Raw genomic sequence first — 20,914 nt, forward strand, 5'->3', positions numbered from 1 at the left:
GGAACTTTGCGATAAAGCCCTTAAAATAGTGGGAAAGGACAATAGCATCCTACGGCTCTGATCACACTAGAAATCGTGAAGACTAGAATTAGGGCAAATACTTCTACGTTGGATAGGTTAGATGACTTCTAAATTCTAATTGTTATAAAAGAGTGGCTATTAAAATCACCGTACTATTAAAGTCCTTGTTGGGTTTGATTAATTAATCTCATTTTTTAATTTTAATATTTTAAAAATTAAATTAAATTAGATATAAAAAAGATTAAAAAAATATTTGGTTATTAAATCAGTTGAGGAGTCGCTAAACTCAAAGCAAACAGGGCCGATTTTAGTGCATCTGGTACACCAATGAGTGTGAAATTGGAATAGTTAAAAGGGTTAATAATGTTTTGACTCTCTTTAACTAAGTCTACTCCATTAATATTTTATTAGATTTTTTGATAAAATAATCTTAAAAATTGAAGTAACTTAATATTTTTTCTAACAAAATTTGTAACAAAGGGGGCTTAGTAATACAATTAGACAATCAAAAGTAAAATAGAGTGATAGTTGAGATGGTCAAAATGTAATTAACCTTGGTTAAAAGCTGCAAACAATGATCGAATTAATAAGTGCAATTAAAGTGTTAACCCTTTTTGCATAGCCTAATAATATATAGTTATAAACAGTTTCTTGTATTAAAAAATGGTGGCTACAGAGGCAATTTTCTTTTATCTAAAGAGAAAATTATCGATGGATCAGATGCAATGCTACACTCTTCAGGAAATCTATTGATTACTGTACACTTTGTTCCGATTCTGCGCCATGGCAATAACAAATACCAAGATGTCGTCTTTGCTAGCTTTAGTATTGCCATCTTATGGTCCTTTGACACCTGCAAGAAATAGAGGCTCATGGATTTTGAAAGTTTGCTGCTAGAACTGTAACTTTTGAATCAATAAAGTAAAGGGCACAATATATATCGATCAAAGTAGTCTTCCCTACACTAATGTGTTACAATACCTACAACAAATTCGTAAATGTCACCACCAAAATTCACACAATTGTCCAGTTCATCAGGTTGGCAATTGCGTAGCATTCAACACATAGTTTCACAAATTTTCTCAAAGGGAGAGAAATTTCACAATCTCAAATTATTTTTACTATCGGTTATTTATGACCTAGGGAAGGAGAAAATTTAGATTTAGCACTTGACTATATATACATACATATATATATATATATATATATATATATATGTGATAGAACTCAATGATTGATGTCAGGCATCCTGCTAAGAACTGTATGCTCTGGCTTGTGAGTGCATTCGAAGTCCACATGAACAAAGGCTCGCTCGACTTCTGGAAGCGCTTCAATCTTTGTCTGCAGTGACTCTCCTATAGCATGTGCCTCTTTCAAGGGCATTTCTTCTGATAGTTGAATGTCAACCTGTATCATTTCATTAACATGGCAGTGGATGAAATTAGGGCAATATCACTACTGGCCACCAAGCTTCAACAAGGGTGCCATACTCGAGAGGATACACTAGTAAATGTAAGACACAGAAGATAATATACACATACATATTCTTTACAGAATTTACTTATGTAAAAATTGCAAAAAAATTGTGGTACATTGTGTTTGTAATGCTAGCATCATTTGCGTGTGCCAGTCTCTGTGGATTCATGTCAGCAAATTATGTTGATCTCACAGTGTGTATGCTTATCGTGTGTGTGAGTGTATATCTCTACCAGAGAATCAGAACATTGCAAGCATTTTGACAATAAAATTGGATCCCACTATCAAGGGGAGGACAATAAAATGTAGGTCTATGAACAAAGACGCCTTCAAGTTAACCAACACAACCATAACATGATACTACATCATTGTTATCAACAGTAAATTTAGATGTTTCAGATGTGAAGCAGAAACAGGCAGCTGAACTATATATGAAACTCACTCCATTTTTGAAGTCTATTACGAAATCTTCAAAGCTAATGATAATTTAGAAGAAAAGCATTTAAATAAGTGATAACTTTAGGATGGAGACATATAAGTAGATCAATTAATCTGCCATGGGAGTATCTTTACTAAGTCTTAAACCGGCACTTTTGGACACAGAAGGACCCTAACCACATCACCACGCTAGTCCACAGATTGTCAGCCATTACTTTAATACCTCAATCCAAGGATGGTTGTGTCAATTCTTGCTCGGCACAGCACAACACATGCCAATTAGCACGAACATGCATTGGACACACTTTTGGCACATTTCTGATGAATTTTTTAGAATATTTAGAGATGGTTTTAGTATATTTGGCACAACAATCCTTAGTTTTTGGTTTTAATATATATATATATATATATATATATTTTATATATATATATATATATATATATTAAAGCCTACATTAGAGTTTGCTATCCTTAGATTATTTTTATAAATAACCTATTTTATTAAAGATATAGTAAATAGTCAAGTAGAAATATTATTTAACATATGATTGAATACATTCATTAATTGACTCAATAATTAAAATCAGTACCTAGTTAAATGTAGTTAATCTAGCAAATTCCTATATCAATTTTGACTGAATTTGAATAAATTTGACATATTAATTTCAGATATTTTTTCTAATTTACAGAAAATTTTAGGGGAAATCTAATCAATGCTAAAATTTTAGCTAAACTTTATAAAATTTAGGTTCAAACAACTTGTATAGAGTTAATATACTATGTTCATATGCCAATTTCGACCTAATTTGAATGAATTGGCATATTAATTTCAAATTGTTTAAAAGTTGGGGAAAATTTTGGGGGACACAAAATTTCTCTTTGATTCCCACATTTTAAAACATATCTTTCATAGATCTAGTATCGAAATGCTAGAACTATATAGAAATACCCATATAAATAATAGATCTATCAAATTGAGTTAGGTCTATCATTTGTACATACCAAATTAATTTTTAAAGTTAAAGCAAACAAAAAAAAACTTGTGCCGACCGGCACAGGACGGCACAACCTATGCCATGTTCAGTATCCTATCTACATGACCATCATTGCCTCAATCAAATTATGAATAGATGCCCTAGTAAAGAGAATGATATCCTTGGTTAGTAACAGTTCATTCGCTTAATATAGAGTCCGACTTCCGTGTCATGTTTTTGTGTACTCCAGCGAATAGAAGCTTAGATTTTTGAGACCATGACTCAGAACATTGCTTTCTAGATTCATAATTACCAGAACTGCTTTGGGTTTGTGCTTCAGAAGATGACACCATATAGCAACTCATTTTGTCATATATAAAAGAAGGCTGCAATTTGTAGGTAATTATAGCACTGCATATCAAGTATTGTCATGCTAAACGCATGGGATATGCCGGACTTGGCTCAACACAGTATGTAATGATTACACGTTCTGTGCCAAGCCGGTTTATTGTTGGCACTAAATAGTCTTGACATACCAAAAAAAAATCTTTAAACCTTTCTATGGCCTTAAAATAGGTTTTAAGGGCTTAATTAAAATTCTTCAACACTAGATATTAGTGATAACATATACAATTAGATTCTAATATCATGATTTTTTCCAAATTTTCTTAGATCTTCTCGAGTAGGCGAATAACTTGCGGAAAACTGAAATTTTGTTTTTATCTCTAAATTTTGTAAATTTTCATAGATCAAACACTAAAATCCAAAAAGGTATCAAAGGGGATGAAAGAGACCTTAGATAAGATTTATTTAAAGATATTTTTAATTCTTAGTGGCACACATAGACATGCATGACCATGAGGGATTATTGAGATACTCTTCTCATATCCATGTTGATAATTCATTGCCACGATATGTATTGACCTATGTCGGCCATGCCAACAGACACATCAACCCATCCTGCATATCACAAATGCAGCAGATGGCTGCATATGCAGGAAAGGTATGTATTTTTTATATTAATAAGTTGGTATAATAGAAAAGATACGAATTAAGTTGGAAATCCAAATGAACAAAATTCTACTTGTAAATACACATCAAGTGTCTAGTGTCTACAAAAGGACCTTTTTTCTTAGGTACCTAAGATATCCAATTGAAACTGAAAATGCAAAGGACCAATAAGCCATTTTTTTGTCCTATTTGGTTTTATCCTCTGTTGTGTGACTAAGACCTGAGAGAATGGAAATGCACTATTTGGTATATATGCAGAAAAGCATTTCAGAACACTAGTTTAGGCAGTGTAAATAGTAGAAGTCAAAGATAGTAGCAGTACTTCTATTTTGAGTAAATAAGTATCCTACACTTTTATCAATAGACTATGGGAGAAAAGATCCTACTGACCTCCACAAAGTAAAGAGCTCCAAAAGTGTAAGCACGAACTGTGTCAACATGCTTAATTTGTGGATCATGCTTAATGATAAGATATGTCAACTTACATATCATATCAGGAGGAGCTGATTGACCCACCAAAGAAACTGCATAAAGAATGACAATTGTACCTTAGCCAAAAAAGAGGATATGGTAAAGATAAAAATTGAGAGCATAAGAAAGAATTAGAAAAAAATAATAATGTAGAACACAATTTCTTTCAAATCTTTCCTCTACTTGAAAACAAGCAGAAAATGACTAGGAGTTGTCACAAAAATTTGCTGAGTATATAAATAACTATTCATCTTCACTTGAATGCACATAATAATGTGTGACCACAGAGCCTTTAGCAACATGGGACCTTCAATAATGAGTCCATTTGATTATTTTGGGAACATATAGAAGTTAACTCTTTTGGTGTAAATTGGCAGTATTGTAAAGGTTCATGATTGGATAAGAGAAATAACAGAAGAATTTTAAAAAATTTAGAGTATATTTCTTTAGATGATTTCAAATTTCTTAAAAACTTTGTATTATGGAAAGTCAATGTTGATAGTTTTGGCAAATCCATTTGTTAAGACTGTAAAAGATGTTTGAAAAAGAACCTGCATTTTCCAAGACGGTTGCGGACCAATTTGAGATTGTATATATTGCAAGGATAATAGCTCCAACTGGGTCAATCCACCAATAAAACTTGTCACCAAGAACAGCAGCCACCAAACCGACAATGTTGGTAACCACATCAAAGTAATGGTCCTGGATATTATCAATATTGACAAACCACGAGAATAAATAAGTACAACTGATCCTGAGAAATCAAATGCACAAAAATCCAAAACCCCTCATGCCGTTGGGTTACTAAAGTACCTTAGCATATGCTTGGACAATATTATTTCCTGAGCTTCTGCAATAAAGCCAGAGTGCAAGTTTTACTGCAGTTGCTGAAAGCATGATGGAATATAACCATATCAACTGTACCAAGGACATTTTCTCCGTAGGTTCATCCGCTACCAATTGTTCAATGGCTTGAATTAAAACCTGGAAACCTAAAAAGGAATGAGGCAAGCAACTTTTCAAGTTTACTAATTTCGTCCCTTCAAGATTGCAATTTAGCAGTTGGAAGGAGGAGCAGGGGATAGAGAAGGGGAGGGGGTGAAATTTGAGTGTACTTCCCAATGGGATATTAAAGCATTTAAGTGCATACCTAGTGTAGCCATGATGGCAGCAAAGACAATGATGCCTACTGGCTGAACTCGTAACTTTCCAATGGGATATTTATAGATATTTACACTCTTCATTGTTAGATGTGTAAACCAAAGGATGCCACCTGCCATAAGATCCAACAAGGAATCAAGTGTTGATGCAGCAATTGCCATGGATCCTGTTCTTATAGTAGCATAAACCTGCATGTCAAAAGAAAACTTTAGAATTTTCACTTACTTTAAATGAAATAGGTCTCCAAGTGTGCCAAACTATTATGTGCTAAAACTTTTCCTTATAGAGAATGAGGATGAGAGGAATCTCATACACCTGTAGTCAAGAAAGAATGAAGAGAAGCAAAGAAACATCATCTTTTTGCACCAAGTTTCTGGATTACCTTGAATATCAAGAGAATGATATTTGCGTAATTAGATATCTTCATTGCAAATTCACTTTGTTTCTGTTCCTCATTTTCAAGATTATCTTGATCTTCATCCACATTAAAATCCAAACGTAAGGAATCTACTTCATCAAAAGACCTCAAAGCAGTAAACTGAGTTTCGTAGTATTTTTTCTCCCCTGACAGCGTACATGAGAACAATAATCAGAAAACAGAGAACTGGTTATAGAGATTTGTCCATACTTAGCAAAACTAGCTCACGGAACCTAATTATATCACTTGTGAACCATACTTCTTATAAACAACTATCAACATGCTATTTCTTCATTAAATCCAGAATAATGAGAGCTCTGAGAAAAACTTGGCATGAGTTTAGCTTTCCAATTGAATCCAATCAATGATAACAAGTATATGCCCAAGTATGAGATTGATAGGAACTTACCCAAACTCCTCAGATTCAATAACACATACCCTAGCACATCTATTACATGTGCACAATATAATATATAAGATTGAGATTTTTCACTTGGGATGCAAAGTTACAAATAATCAAGGCTGCTAAGTCAGATATATACTGTACTTTTCATACAAATCTTTTTGGTTCTTGAAATCTTGAAATTTCCGGTCAACTGAACTGAAAGAAAACCAACACTCTGATCTTTGGGGGCACCGACAGAAGCCAAGTTGAAAACTTTCCTTCTTTACAGTCAAGTAAAATGATGATGGTAACTAAATTTAAAGCTTGCACTTCTGATTCACGTTTCCATGATTAGAACTTCTTCTAATCATGCAATCCAAGAACTTAGAGGAGAGTATATCAAAGAGATGGAATCAAATAGTAAAAACACGGCTACTTGGCTAATTGCGCCGAAACACAATCCAAGAACTTATGCTACAAATCAGAGTTCTGTTTTCCCTTTCATCGAGAAACAACTAACTCTAAATCTAATCATAAGACTTGCAAGGGCTTTAAGTTTTGTGAGAATTACACCTTGGTTGAGTCCTTTAGTGCGAGATAAGTCGATATGGAAAGGTTTCTCCGGGTCGAGCCCTGCGCGAATCTTCTCCGGTAGCCGAGCTAGGAACTCGCTTCGGAGCGAGTTGACCGAGTACCTCCGCCGCGGCGCCGATGGCCGGGTTTCGAGAATCGGGTTCCTCTCCTCTCCCCCACCTCTTCCTTCCATCTCTCTCCCCTCTCTCTCTCCCCCTCTCTCCCTAGGGTGGTGCTACTCTCACTCTCATCTTATGCTAGAAAATCAACGGGCGAAACGGTTACTCTTGCGAGGTGGATTAGTGGATACGAGGGACGCTGGCGGTAACCGAGCACAGCACGCTCTTCCAGTGAGCTGCTTTTATTTTATTTTATTTTATTTATTTATTTATTTATTTTTCTTTGGCAAAGTCTTTTGACTTTGCGAATCCCGATGCCGCATCTTTTTCTTATTAAGTTTTATTCACTTGAATAGGTGTCTGTTGATTTTACCTGTAACATAGTGAAGCTCTGTATGATTTTCTTTTATCAATATAGGTCTGGAACAAAGTGTTTGCCAAAATAGACATGATATTAAACTCCTTACTGGAATATAATTTATATCTCTGAATGTTGTGTGGCATTGTCTTCCATAGGACGGCAAAATCGCTAAACTAGTAACTGCTTTTAAATGAAACTAAAAAGACTTAAACGCGCTTAAAATATTTATTATAATAAATATTATAAAAATCACGTATAAAAGAATCAATCTCACTATTATTTCAGTGAAAGAGTTCATTACTTAAATGTCTCTAAATAATTCAAGTTGAATTTGAAGCATACTATTCTAATTACATAGTTTATTTATAAAAATTATCTTTATGCCGAACGTATTACGTAGTTAATATAATATATTAAGTTAATTATATAATAAGTTGTTGTTGAACTAAAGTTTGTATGTCCAATTAAAATATATTGCAAAGTTAATATGTACTACATTATAATTAACTAATATCTATATGTCTAAGTGAAATTTATTACATTGTTAATTGATATAAGACATAAATTAATTATATAATACGTTATAATTTAACTAATATCCATATGTTTAATTGATGGCTTACATCATTTTATTTCTTCATCCAAAATATATATATCGTAAGAATCTTTTTTTTTTTTCCTTATTCAAAATAATAATACTAATAAGATGAAGGGGCCTAGAAAGTCAGGCAGAATTGGAATAATAATAATAATAAAGCCTAAATTGAAAAAAATTAATTAAACGTCGCCTGAGAGATTCGAACTCTCGCGGGGAAACCCCATGTACTTAGCAGGCACACGCCTTAACCACTCGGCCAAAGCGACGAGTTGAAAATTGTTATTTTTATTATTGAAAATGTAAATTATTAGCTGGATATAATAATAGAAACAGAGCTTAATTCCTCGCGCGAGTCATGTCTTCCTCAACGGCTTCGTCCCCGAATCCCATCGCCGCACCGGAAATCCGCTCGTCTCCCCCGAGCACCACACACCAATCCCCCCTCTCCTTCCGATGCCACGAGTGCGATACCACCGTCGCCCTCCCCTCCTCCTCCTCCTCTCCTCCTCCCCTCTGCCCCCATTGCCACACTGACTTCCTTCAAGACCTCGACCTTTCCCCATCTCCTCCACTTCCTCCCCCTCACCTCTCCGCCGAATCCTACCTCCGCCGTCTCATCCTCTCCTCCTCCTCCTCCATCCCACCTCTCCAACGTGGCCCTTCCCCCGCCTCGCCGTCCTCTATCGAGTCCATCCCCACCGTCCACGTCGCCGATCCCTCCTCCTCCCTCCCCTGCGCCGTCTGCAAGGACGATTTTGCCCTCGTCTCTTCGGCCCGCCGCCTCCCTTGCGGCCATCTCTACCACTCCGACTGCATCGTGCCGTGGCTCTCCCTCCACAATTCCTGCCCCGTTTGCCGCGCTCGGCTCCCCTCCGACGATCCCCCGCTGACGGAGGCTACGGCGGCGGCGGCGGATCACGTGTCGGTGCTGTTCCGGAGGTTGGTCGAGGAGGACGATGAGGAAGGAGGGGCGAGGGCTCTGAGGACGGCTCTCAGGCAGATCAGGCGGCGGAATCGGATGGTGTTCGCCACGCCAACGTCCGCATCGGAATCGGAGGTGGAAGATCGGTTCTTCGATTGAGTCTGGAGTAGTTGGGATTCGGGTTGAAGGCTCTTACTTCTGCTGCAGGGATATGGGGTAGGATTTTCTTTTTGCTTCTTCTTTTCTTTCTTTCTTTCCTTGGATTTGTTTTCACCTCTGTGGAACTTCATTTCTGGGTTCTTTGAATGACTAAAATAAAAGTTGTGGAGGCTATTTCGTTCGGAAAGTTGCGGAATAGAATGTTTGATGGACTAAATTTTCAATAAACTTTCAAGTATCTGCTATTTAAGATTTCAGATTAGTCCTTTTTACCCTATTAGTAGCTAGCATTTTTGATTGAGTAGTGATTCTCTGCTTTTATCTGAAAAGTGAGGATGCATCTTAGTCATAGAAAGATTTATAGGTGCTGCATCATTGTTTGTAATGCTGCATAGACTAATCTAGCACTCTATATTGTGAATCTATGGCTGATACCTGAATTCAACCCAAGGTGGATAGGCAAAATGGTGGCTTCTGGTTTAATTTATGATCTACATTAGGAAATCGTGTTACAATTGCCAATTTATTTTAATATATAGAGTGAATTGCTTGTTTATCTTACACATTACTTAATCAGAACATAGAATGAAGAAAACTGTTTTCTTTTTTATTTTTTTATCGAATCTAAAAGGTTTCTCCTTGTCTTTGCTTTTTAATTTATGATCTATATTAGGAAATCATGTTACAATTGCCAGTTTATTTTAATTTATAGAGTGATTTGCTTGTTTATCTTACACATTAATTAGTAATATTATATGTAACACTAGTTCTTTGTTATGAGAGGTAGTTCTTTTAATGGATAAATTGGAGATCTTCTTATATAAACTATCATACACAACAATAATATAGAATTGGTCAATTAAGAGAACAAAATTACACAAGTTCACTAATCTATATATATGAACTATGTATCATAGGCTTATCATATCCTTATTCTTTAAGGTTTGTTGTATTGACATATCCATATTCCGTATTCGTATTCGTACTTCACATATCAGTTGAAGCTAGAATCCAGTGGAATTTCTAGTTTGGACAGTTGATCAAATTGGTTGAACTAGAAACCAGTTTTTTGGACTTTGCAAAATGAGTTTTATGGACCATCTTGTCAGAAAAATCTTTATGTTCAGATCATAAATGCGGTAAGGGGACATTATGGATGCTGTTCCTTTGTAGTCTAAAAGGATGTCTTCCTACTTGATATTGACTTTGTTTTGGTTGCTGAAGAACTGCTGCAAGCTGATTCGATATTTGGTAAAAATGAAGATATTTATTTTTGTCTTGACATTCTTTATTCTTATTTAGATCGCTCCTTCCCTTTTACTCTTCTTGGTTCTCACATTCTTTTACATATGTCTGCTTACTAACAAGTTATACTTGAAAGTTGTCATCTTTCTGAGTTTGCAGACTCTTCTGTGCAACACACGTCATATCTTCTCTCTTATCTCCTGTAATTAGCTTCTGCAATGACAGCAGCTACTTAATAATATTTGTGCACCACCCATCATTCATTTTCTCAGATGAAAGTTAAAACTTACTGCTTTGTCCTACATTGTCAGAGTGCACAGAAAGAGTATCAAAAAAGGATGTCGTGTTATATGATGAAAATATATCTCGTGTTCTCTATAATTCCTGTACCTCATATTCTAAGTTCACTGGTACTATATTTATCATGGGCGTGTCAAGAGTCAAGATGTCGACACTTGAATATATGTAGGCTAAATGCGTCTGAATTTGACATAGTTCATCTGTCATTTATGTCTGCTAGTTCTTCCCTGCCAAAGTTGCATAATGTATGTTTAGTCACTTTTGTGTCACTTGTACTGTGGATAACACATTATAAAAGGTTATAAGTGATATTTGATGATGCAAACTATTTGTCTCCTTTGTGATTGCTGAGCTACTGTTCTTTTCAGTGTCAGAATTTTCAGGACCTCATGGTTAGTGACAGATGGTCTCAAGAGATATTCACACTAGTGCTAACTGTTAACTTGTTGGCTTCTATATTTACATGGAATAAAGTGAGAATTACTTGCTATAAAGCTCCCATAGGAATCATGAAGGAACAAAGCTTGTGCCGTGTTTTTAAAAGTACCTTTTTTGTAATAGCGAATAGGGTGAGAACAGGAGAAAGCTTGGGTCAACCAATATTGGAGAAGAAACAAGAGCGGTCTGTGTTTCCTATTGAGGGGCAACTGATATTGTTATTATTGGCTTGTGAAACTTTTTTTTCTTTTGGTGTGTTTTTAATGGGTGTTTGGGTTCATGGTGTGCAATTTATTGTCCTATGGTATGATGACATAATATGCAATATAGAGGTTGTTTTATCTACTATCTAGGGTTTCTCCCTGTTTTGATTAAAGTAGGAAGATAAAAGAAATTTTTGGATGGAAGGTGTGTCAGAACTAAGACAGCATCATAATTTAGGAGATGAATAGTCTAAGATGAATCATCCAATGCCAAATTTTAACCGTCAGGTTTCTACTGTTGTTTGGTTCTTATGCCTTCCTTTAAGTACTTTATGATACATCAAACTCCTCATATGCTCCTATTTGCATCGAAGAAGAGAATTCTCTTCCTAGTATTTGGATGTTAGAGGTTTTAAATGATATGCTCCATGGATGTGACAGCCTTTCAACTCTTGTTACTGATATCGTGCTGCTTTGTGTTTCTTGCAGTTTATTTATAGAAGCTGTTTGGGGAAAAGCCTGTCACTGTAATATATTCAACCGAATGCTGTGCACAAAAGGCATCTTTCTACCTAGATACTATTAACTTTATAAAGCTGCGCACAGACCAATTACTTCGCTTTTCATGATAATTTTGCTACTATATACCATGTAAATGTCTTTAAACTTATTTCATGACTGTTAAAAATCTATATGCAGTTATTTCCTCTTTCAGGTCGTCTGGATGTAACAATGCTTTTGCTACAAAGAGTAAGATCAAATAGTATTTTATTCACTCAGCATCCCTGCTTCATTCAAATATGCAACTGGTCCTCTCTTGAAACTATTCAAGGCTATCATGGCTCTTTCTCATATCCTATGAAAGTTGTTTGATATTAGGCTCAGGGCAGCCATCTTTGTTGCCAATCTGATGATATTGGCATGCTGAGGCGCAATAAGTTAGGGACAATGATATACTTCAGCAGTTAATTCTGGAGGTAAAAGTTGTCTGAGATCACGAATCTTTGCCGAGTGTTGTGAATGTTTTAGCTATGAAGACATCGTCTGAGCTGTCATCATGATCTTTTTTGCAGTTCCGTAGGGAACTCATTCACATAGCCGACATGGCTTCCATGAATAAATATTTTTTTTGCTCCAATTTTCTTTGATCACTTTCTAGAATTGCAAGATAATTTGCACGTCTCGTAGAACCGAGCGATCGGCAGCCAGCTGAGCCGACATTGGACTGAATTCTTGACAGCATTATGATACTTGTTGTAACTCGGAAGGAAATTTCCTTGGAAAAATGACAATATAAAGTATTATTTTAAGGAGTGTCAAACTTTATTTTATCTTGTTCTTGTTCAGAAGCTTACTTTGGATTCAGTCTATTATTGTGTAGCAGTAGTACAAGGAGATAATGAACATGCTGGATTATTATTTCTTCTTCTTCTTTTTTCTTTCACAAAACAGCCCCTACATTAAAGTAGAAAAGGTTATTTTGTGTTTAGCTTGCAAGTTTGTCAAAACGCGTCCATAATCTAAGGCCTTTCTAGTTACACAATCCTTTGTCCCTAACTAAAGACCAACTCTCATGACCAAACAGTTCGTAGGCTGCATACATCTCTAAGCAGTCACTATTTCTCTAGAAAGATACCCCATGGGAAAATAAATTCCTCTTTCAATTCGGTCTTCTAAGTGCTGTTCAAGTCTTCGTTGAACTATGATCTTACATCACATCCGAGAGAATTATATGGCGAAGTTAGCTTTCACCACTAGTTTTCCCAAGTTTAGTTTTGAAAAGTCCATCATAAATCCACTATTTTTTTGCAAGGATAGACTATTTCCATGCACTTCTCGTGAATCTTGAATACCACTAGGCTTTACCTTAATCCACTTTATTAAGTTAGCAGAATCCAATTTAATTTCCCCTAAGAATTAAAGAAGCCTCGTTCTAGAAAACGTGAAGACTTCTCCTTGCTTCTCAAGAAAGCGATGAAACCTAAACGTATCATTGCTTGCGTGGCATCTTGTAAAGCAAAGAACTATATAATCCTATCGTGCTAATCCATTTCTTCTTCATCCATATTTCTTGTATATATCCCAAAACAGCCATGGCCATGGAAGCCCTCTTCTCTTTTGAGCTCAATGATGTCTTACGAAACGTAGCTGTTTTCTTGCTGGTCCAAGTTCTAGTGTATTTGATCCTCACCAAGTCATCAAACATCTTCTCCAAATCTCCCATGAGAAGTCTCAGTTTCAAGCCTATGCGATCGATGAGCATCAGACGCTTGATGGCTTCGATCTCGGACGTTCCCATGGACAGCGAAGACCCCTCGCCTTCCTCGTTGCATCTTCGAGTCAGAAGCAATTCCTCAGCCAAATATGTGGAGTAGTTCTCAGCAGACGTTAATGTTTTTATTGTATCAGAGGCAAAGTTGAAGGTGTGGTTAGTATATATATGTATGGTTGATTAGTCTCTTTTGTAGCATTGTAAAGTTCATCAAATAAGGAATTCATTCCTTTAGCATTTCGAGAATATTCAAGGAGAAATTTAATCTCACAGTTACAAGACACCAGAGAGAAGTATTTTCTATTCATCATATTCACATATATATATGTATACTGTTGAAAAATTAATAATGGCTTATGGCTTATAAGAAAGATACTGCTACTCATCTCATATTCTTCTGAATCATTTCCCTGACCTCGTCCAATACAAGCCATGCTTTATGGCCTCCAATTACTTCAGCTTTCCATTCTCCATCCTTCCAAATCTGCAGGTCAGTCATTTCCAGTTAATCTTTCTCTTAGACTACATAGAAGTTGATATGAGAAAACGTTAATAAGATTCAATAGTACCTGAATAGTAGGCATTTTCTGGTCATCAATCAGAAAGGCAAAAGTTAATATACTTCATAAGATGCAGAAATAGAGAGGAAAACATCTATGGTGGAAAATGAGATAATGGTTAACTTACCGAAATATTTCCTCGCTTCACCAAGGCTTGAGAAACTTTATTCACATCGATGAAATAAAACTTAATTCTACAAAACAAAGCAGGGAGAATGTTCAATTGTGTAGTGCAAAAACAAATAAGGATAATTGCATAGAGGTGGTTTCTTTTCTGGACTGTATTATATCAAGATTGTATCTCTGATTCTAATAACAATGTAATAGTCATACGAGGATAAATCTCAAATGAAGTAATAGAAGATATAAGGATTGCTACATCACAGGGTTCACAGTTTATGGGCTTAAACTTATACTAAGCTGTTTTATATTAGTTTTGCTAGTATAAACCTAATAAGAGAAATGTTTGAAGCATCTTTCAAAAACTCGTTTCGGAATTAGGTCAAATTCGTCGAGTACTCGAAACTCGAACCCAGTTTTATGCAACTTGGCGAATATTTGCAATCTAGCATCTTCAAAATTGCTTGTAAAATAAATAGATGCGCTAAAAATTAGTGCCTTTATTATCTAGATAAATGATTCTTTTATGCTTTACATTTATCTTAGACTTATATATATATCGAGTCTTCAGCTTGATTTCGCTCATTTAACTTTCCAGTCTAGTATGAGATTTCGAGTATATGTACACTGGTTTGAAGTACGATAAGATATTTCTCTAGGTGCATATGATTAGGATATGTCATCCTCCATACTTCTCCCTGAATAAATATTGCAATAAACTACACTACTTGCTACGGATTTATACAAACCTTGGGTGGTATTCAGCTGCAAGCTTCTCCAATTTGGGCTTCATATATATACATTTCCGGCACCAAGCAGCCATCCTGATAAGAGAAGATCATAATGCGAAAAGTTTATTCCACGCAGAAGTGAAATTCATAGGAAAACATAGAAAGGTATTCGTGGATAAACCCCCTTATCCTCTAAATCTACTAACCAGTCAATTACGATGGGCTGAGCAAGGTCTTTCGATTGCCGAAGGATCTCATCCAAATCATCTATTCCGCTAATGGCTTCCATCTCGATCGACGTCGGCCTCGAAACATCCTGCCAAAAGGCTTCCACCTTTACCTCTCCTCTCCACCCTCCCCTCTTCCTCCTCACCTTATCCGAGACTCCGGCTAATCCTCCACCACCCCTCGATGAAACCAAGGAGCATCCCCCGCCGTTGGATTGCTGCATCCATGGATCCCTGAGGCAGAGCTCGCGGTAGAGGACGCAAGAGTTGGGAGCCAAAACTGCCATCTTTTAAGATCTGGGTCTTGCTTCCTGTGGTAAAAGGTGGCGCCTTTAAGCAATTGGGGTGGATAAAAGCTCCGATTGAAGCATGTTTCTATGGAATACCGAGCAGGGATAAGGGGATTGTTTGGCTTGCATTATTCCGCTTTGGTATTCGTTCAAATAAAAGAGAAAAGTAGACTCGTAGAACGCCAGAGGCTTATCCAGAATCGAAGCAGAGGACGCACAGTGGCCCAAAAGCGTCGACTTGGGGTCCACCGAGTGATAAAATATCTCGGGCTTCGTTGGAGGGTTCTAATTGCAAAATTTGAGATACTTTTATCTAAATTAGATTTTTCACCCTGTACTATTCTAAAAAATTAACTAGAATAATTATGCTGTTGCCCATTTTTACAAAGACACCCTTACTCTTTTTTATTCTTATTTTCGAGGGAAAAAGAGAAAAAGAGCTGGTTAAGTAGCTAATTACACATTTCAATGTACATATACTTTTTATTCGCAATTAATTAGAATTTGTAAGCTAGATGATTTCAATGTACAAATGCTTGGAAATCTTTTATAATGTTCTTGTAAATGATATATAAAATATCTTATGAAGTTTGTAATCATTTATATGATTTAATCAATAATTATTATATATTATACCTTTTTACTTTTAGGGAACTCATTTCCCTTGGAAGGGAAAAATAAATAAATATTTCCAAGAGTAGAGCAGCAATATCGTGGAGACATTTAGTCTAAAATAATAATTTAATAATACAAAATAATTGAGTACTAAATATCTATATCCCCAAAGAATTAATTATATCTAACCTAAGGTGCTCGTAGGATTAAAAATAAAGAAATAAAGAAAGGAATAGTGAATGACGCAATGCTATACTGACAAGGAAAGAAGAACAGATGAAAGGCTGAAGTTGCATGGCAATCAATGTTGTACAGGGAGAGTTTGAATGCACTAAACTGTAGTCATGTCATTGCGATGTGAGCCAGCTCTTTCAAGTTTCAATCCTACTGACAACTGAACAATTCCAATAGAGATGTTGGTGTAGTTTTGGCTCAGTGAATCAGACTTCCACTGCACTATATATGTACTTTTCTACCAACAAAATTAAAATAAAAAGGGGGAAATTTTCCTTCTTAAAATATATAATCAGAATAAAATTGGCCGGCTAAATAAGTTGAATAATATTAAGCTAAAAATGCTAACTGATGATCAATTTATCATTTTAGTTTAAGATTAAAACTACAGTGAATTAAACCTCATTTATTAATAAGTTTAAGTAGTAATTTATTTCGGTAAAAAAAATTTAGAACAAAACTAGTTTGGTTAAAAACTCGATTTCAACTGTGACTATCAAATTCTTTCTTTAACTAAATTAGTCCCAATGGTTTCAATTATATAAAAGAGATTCATCTGATTTGAAACTTTATAGGTTAGAATATTAGATCCATATAGTTTATTACTTTGTAACTGTGATTGGTTAGCTACCTTTTTAAAATTATTCTCCCTAAAGTTAAGCTACAAAAACAATCAGAATTTTTCATAATTGCCCCCATAAACTTTCAAAATATCATAATTATCATCAAAATCATTATATTTTTCCAAAAATATTATCCAGTTAAAACACAACCCAAATTTAAAATAGTTTAAAAACTATCTAATGTTATACTCAATATCATAGTACAATAGAGTTTAAAGAATATGGTGGCAATTATATAAAAAAAAACCCCTTAAAATAAAACATAACAACTAACTATAAAAAAAAATAAAATTAGAAACCACTTATTGCAAAAACCAAAGGGATTATAATTACCAATAAATAAATAAATAAATAAATAAAACAACTGGGCTCCTAATTTTATATATTATTTTTCTTCTAAAATTTGAGTGCGTATTATTTTATTTGATTTTAATTTAATTTAATAATTTTGACGGCCCATCAGAGCTCGAGTGGGCCGATCGAGGGATTCCCCCTTTCTCTGGGGCCCAGTCTTTTAAGACGTGCATGTCGTACTCCTCTCCTGATAGGCCTAGACCTTATTATAACTAACGTGGAATTTGGCTACCTGATTAGGGGACTTATCCAGGAATAAGTCCCCCGCTTATCCATGAATAGCGAGCAAGTACGCCCTCCCTATCTCTATCACTGCGATAATTTTTCGGTCCAGATGGATTTATCGCCAGCTGCTTGTTACCACCTCTTAGCCTACTCGAGCTACTTATAGATTTATGATAAAAGCGTTCTTGACCAGACTAGTACTACTGTTCTAATTTATTTTTATTAAAATAAATTAAATAGAGTTTAATAATTTACTGTAGCTCTACTAAAAATGCCAGTTAATCGATATTTTATGATCAGTTCAGTTTAAATTTATTTTATTTAATTTTTTTAGCAGTTAAGAAAAAAAATTATCTATTTTTATTAGAGCTACAGTAAATTAAATGTCATTTGATAATAAGATTAAGAGATAGGTTATCACTAAACTGCAAATATAAAAGACATGACTATATAACCTTAAACTACCCTACTTTTGATAAATAATATTTAATTAAAAAGGTTCAAATATTGTTAGATTTAGATGAAAAACCTAACCATTATAATTTAAACAAAGATTAGAAAGTAAAATAATTTTACTCTAAATTATAATGAGGTAAAATATATATATTTAACTCTTCTCAAAAATACCAATAGTATCATTAGTCCCTTGCCAATTAATTGGTTGTAATAAGTTTCAATATAGATACAAATCATTTAAATGTTAGGGTGTTAAATAAAACTTTCCATCCTAATATTATCTTATCTATGAAGGATTTGCGTGCTAACAGGCGTAGTAAAAAAGTAATAATAATAGTGAACTCAAAAATACAGGGTGTAATTCATAAATTTCCCTACACCCCCCCGCCCCGCCCCTACCGATCCACCGACACCAGGCGGTCTCCCGGTTTCCCGACCGCACGTGTTCCGCGTCAGGCCTCCCCCCACCCTCCTGTGCGTGCCTCACAGCTAGTGCTGGAATTGCTGCTGCACCTCCCCTCCCCTCCCCCCCCTCCTTTCCTTTATTAATTATCTCTATTACTCTATCTATACTTTAATACCCATCCATCCAATATTATAAAATCATCCCAAAACAAAATTAAATTTAAAAAAAAAAGTCCCCCACCTCTTTATTATTTAGCCCCCCCTCTCTCCTGAGTGTGGGGTTTTGCACTCTCCCAAATCTTTCTCTCCTTCTCTCTCTCTCTCTCGCTCTCCCAATCTCATCGTCCATGAGGATCCGGAGGAGACCTCTCCCTCCTTCTACAGTTCCAGATCCATCTGATCAACTCCACTCACCAAATGGAGGATTAGATGACTCAAAGGAGAGAGTTAGCGTTATAGGAGGAGGAAGAGAAGGAGGAGAAGGGTTGCACCCAAATAGAGATCTACCCACATTCCCCCTTGGGTTGGGTAATGATACCTCCAAGATGGCCTTCCAAGATCCACCCGTTCTTGATCCTACTTATCTGCAGGTTTCCTTCTTATTCTTCTTCTTCTTTTCCTTTTTCTTTTTCTTTCATCTTTCTACTCCTCTCCTTCTTGTTCTCTTTTTTCTTGGTGCAATGGGGGTTAATGGGAGAACTCAAACTTTTGAGTTTGGACCCAAATCTTGTATGTGGGTTTTGGGCTTTGTTGCAGGTGATCATGGAAGAGGAGAAGGGAGAGGAGGAGATGGTGGATTCCAGCACCCAAGTTAATAGTAACAAGAGGTAGGCTCTTTTCCCTTTTGAAAATGCCTTGTTATATGCATACATGTCCATGTAAAGGAAAGGGTAAAGCATCTTAAGTTTTAGCTAACACCATGCATGCCAGCATGGCCCATCATGACATCCCCACCATCTCCCATCCCATCCAGCCTTCACACACTTATGAGCACACACATGCACAGCCATTGAAGGAGATAGGAGGATGTGGGTTTGTGATCTCTATGACTCTATCCCACTTTGGGCATCTAATTGCATTCCCAGGAAAGGAAGCAAGAGGAGGGAAAGAGGGAGTAGTAGTCTTGAGATGAAGGAGAAGGTGAAACCAAATAGTTCAAAGAAGAATGGTTGCACTGAGGCTAATGGCAGTGAGAGCAAGACATGCGATATTGATGTATTGGTGGTGAAGGATGGGAAGAAGAGGAGGAGCCCAGCTATGCTAATGGAGGGTTCGAGGTGTAGCCGAGTGAATGGAAGAGGGTGGCGTTGCTGCCAGCAAACACTAGTCGGATACTCCCTTTGTGAGCACCATTTGGGGAAGGGGAGATTAAGGAGCATGAGCAGTGTGCGAGGTCAACTCGGTACCACTAAGCGCGAAACAAGTCAGCAACCGCAGTTGTCAGGGGTTGATGTGGAGGAGGAAGAGGAGGAGGAGGAGATGGATGAAGAGGTGAAGGGCGCGAGGAAGACAGCGAAGAAGATTGGAATGGTGAAGGCTCGATCCATCAACAGTTTGCTCGGCGAAGACGACAAATACTTTGGTAGAGCTGAACGCATGGTTTGATATTTTAAGAGTAATCATATGCGGCTAAGTTTCAATTTTGTGATGCCTGAAACTAGCAATGGGAAGAAGATGGTGTATATTTCTGTGTTTGAACAACAATTCAGATTAAATATTAGAAATGGCTAGTCCTTGTATCATTTGATGTGGTTTTTCTGATCAGATGGATAGCAAGAATTCATATCCATTATCTCCTATAGTTCTCTATACTAGGAGTAAGGTATGGCTTTGCTGTTTGGTGCAACTAGCATTACTAGTTTTAGCTCTGGCTACTAAGTAATAGGATATATATATATATATATATATATATATATATATATATATACTCTAGTTGCTGTCCTATATACATATTCATGCATTAGTATGTTTTGTGACCTTGTTCTTGTAGGATGTTGTGAAGATTAAGGCATGTTGGTTATAGCTCTGAAAGGTTCATATGATGTAGAAAAGGTGCAGGCCTGCATTGAGGCCATCTTTTTATGGAACTTCATATATATATATATATATATATATATATATATAAAGAAACATATATATGGTCATGAGTTTTAGGAGCACTATTTGGATAGAAGTAAATGTAAAATCAACCAGCAAATAGAGAGTTCACAGGGCTCTCTCATCTGCAGTATATATGCAGTACATTTTGCAGCTTGTGGACAACAACAACATGCACACATTGAGCTGATGGCATTCAGTGAGTTACTGCAACGTCAACACACAAAGGAAGAGGGGACCCACTGGCAATCTAAATGCATTCTGATTCATCTCAGCATTTGTGCATGCACCTTGGTGTAAAAATTTGAAGTCACTTGCCATCAGCCTAATCATATATTGCAAGACTGAAGGCACTGGAGAGAGCACAAAGAGAACAGACAAAATTAAATATTTCATCTTGGATCGTAATTGAAAGAGAAATCGAGTGAATAT

General features: G+C 36.0%; 5 protein-coding genes and 1 non-coding gene across 9 annotated transcripts; 3 read left to right on the forward strand and 3 right to left on the reverse strand.

Annotated features, from left to right (window-relative positions):
* Window positions 1-898: 898 nt before the first annotated feature.
* On the reverse strand, window positions 899-7,264 carry LOC140760362 (metal tolerance protein 4-like). Of its 2 annotated transcripts, none has more exons than XM_073097295.1 (7): window positions 6,929-7,264; window positions 5,935-6,026; window positions 5,542-5,740; window positions 5,205-5,383; window positions 4,943-5,093; window positions 4,311-4,444; window positions 899-1,428 (listed from the first exon to the last, which is right to left on the reverse strand). In XM_073097295.1, exons 1-7 carry the CDS (start codon window positions 7,119-7,121, stop codon window positions 1,249-1,251), a joined length of 1,128 nt encoding a protein of 375 aa, XP_072953396.1. In that variant the 5' UTR covers window positions 7,122-7,264; the 3' UTR covers window positions 899-1,248. The 2 variants fall into 2 exon arrangements, with proteins under 2 accessions (XP_072953396.1, XP_072953395.1); XM_073097294.1 differs by having other exon boundaries at window positions 5,935-6,116; window positions 6,929-7,263.
* Window positions 7,265-8,190: 926 nt separating this feature from the next.
* Window positions 8,191-8,272, reverse strand: TRNAS-GCU (transfer RNA serine (anticodon GCU)). Its single transcript has one exon. It is a non-coding gene; the product is annotated as a tRNA-Ser (tRNA).
* Window positions 8,273-8,322: 50 nt separating this feature from the next.
* On the forward strand, window positions 8,323-13,001 carry LOC140760053 (uncharacterized). Of its 2 annotated transcripts, XM_073096845.1 has the most exons (3): window positions 8,323-9,144; window positions 11,763-11,833; window positions 11,989-13,001. In XM_073096845.1, the coding sequence occupies exon 1, from the start codon at window positions 8,362-8,364 to the stop codon at window positions 9,085-9,087; it is 726 nt and encodes a 241-aa protein (XP_072952946.1). In that variant the 5' UTR covers window positions 8,323-8,361; the 3' UTR covers window positions 9,088-9,144; window positions 11,763-11,833; window positions 11,989-13,001. The 2 variants fall into 2 exon arrangements, with proteins under 2 accessions (XP_072952946.1, XP_072952945.1); XM_073096844.1 differs by lacking the exon at window positions 11,989-13,001 and having other exon boundaries at window positions 11,763-11,985.
* A 212-nt stretch (window positions 13,002-13,213) lies between these two features.
* Window positions 13,214-13,782, forward strand: LOC140760056 (uncharacterized). The gene has a single exon (XM_073096848.1). The coding sequence runs from the start codon at window positions 13,367-13,369 to the stop codon at window positions 13,646-13,648; it is 282 nt and encodes a 93-aa protein (XP_072952949.1). The 5' UTR covers window positions 13,214-13,366; the 3' UTR covers window positions 13,649-13,782.
* LOC140760054 (thioredoxin-like 3-1, chloroplastic) lies at window positions 13,752-15,651 on the reverse strand. Of its 2 annotated transcripts, XM_073096846.1 has the most exons (5): window positions 15,163-15,648; window positions 14,975-15,049; window positions 14,233-14,299; window positions 14,115-14,132; window positions 13,752-14,029 (listed from the first exon to the last, which is right to left on the reverse strand). In XM_073096846.1, exons 1-5 carry the CDS (start codon window positions 15,468-15,470, stop codon window positions 13,928-13,930), a joined length of 570 nt encoding a protein of 189 aa, XP_072952947.1. In that variant the 5' UTR covers window positions 15,471-15,648; the 3' UTR covers window positions 13,752-13,927. The 2 variants fall into 2 exon arrangements, with proteins under 2 accessions (XP_072952947.1, XP_072952948.1); XM_073096847.1 differs by lacking the exon at window positions 14,115-14,132 and having other exon boundaries at window positions 13,936-14,067; window positions 15,163-15,651.
* A 2,931-nt stretch (window positions 15,652-18,582) lies between these two features.
* Window positions 18,583-20,116, forward strand: LOC140760379 (uncharacterized). The gene is made up of 3 exons (XM_073097313.1): window positions 18,583-18,975; window positions 19,142-19,212; window positions 19,471-20,116. The coding sequence occupies exons 1-3, from the start codon at window positions 18,733-18,735 to the stop codon at window positions 19,988-19,990; spliced, it is 834 nt and encodes a 277-aa protein (XP_072953414.1). The 5' UTR covers window positions 18,583-18,732; the 3' UTR covers window positions 19,991-20,116.
* Window positions 20,117-20,914: the final 798 nt, after the last annotated feature.

This window comes from Typha angustifolia, chromosome 5, assembly GCF_048772165.1.
Source record: "Typha angustifolia cultivar Huaian chromosome 5, ASM4877216v1, whole genome shotgun sequence".
Taxonomy (NCBI): Eukaryota; Viridiplantae; Streptophyta; class Magnoliopsida; order Poales; family Typhaceae; genus Typha; species Typha angustifolia.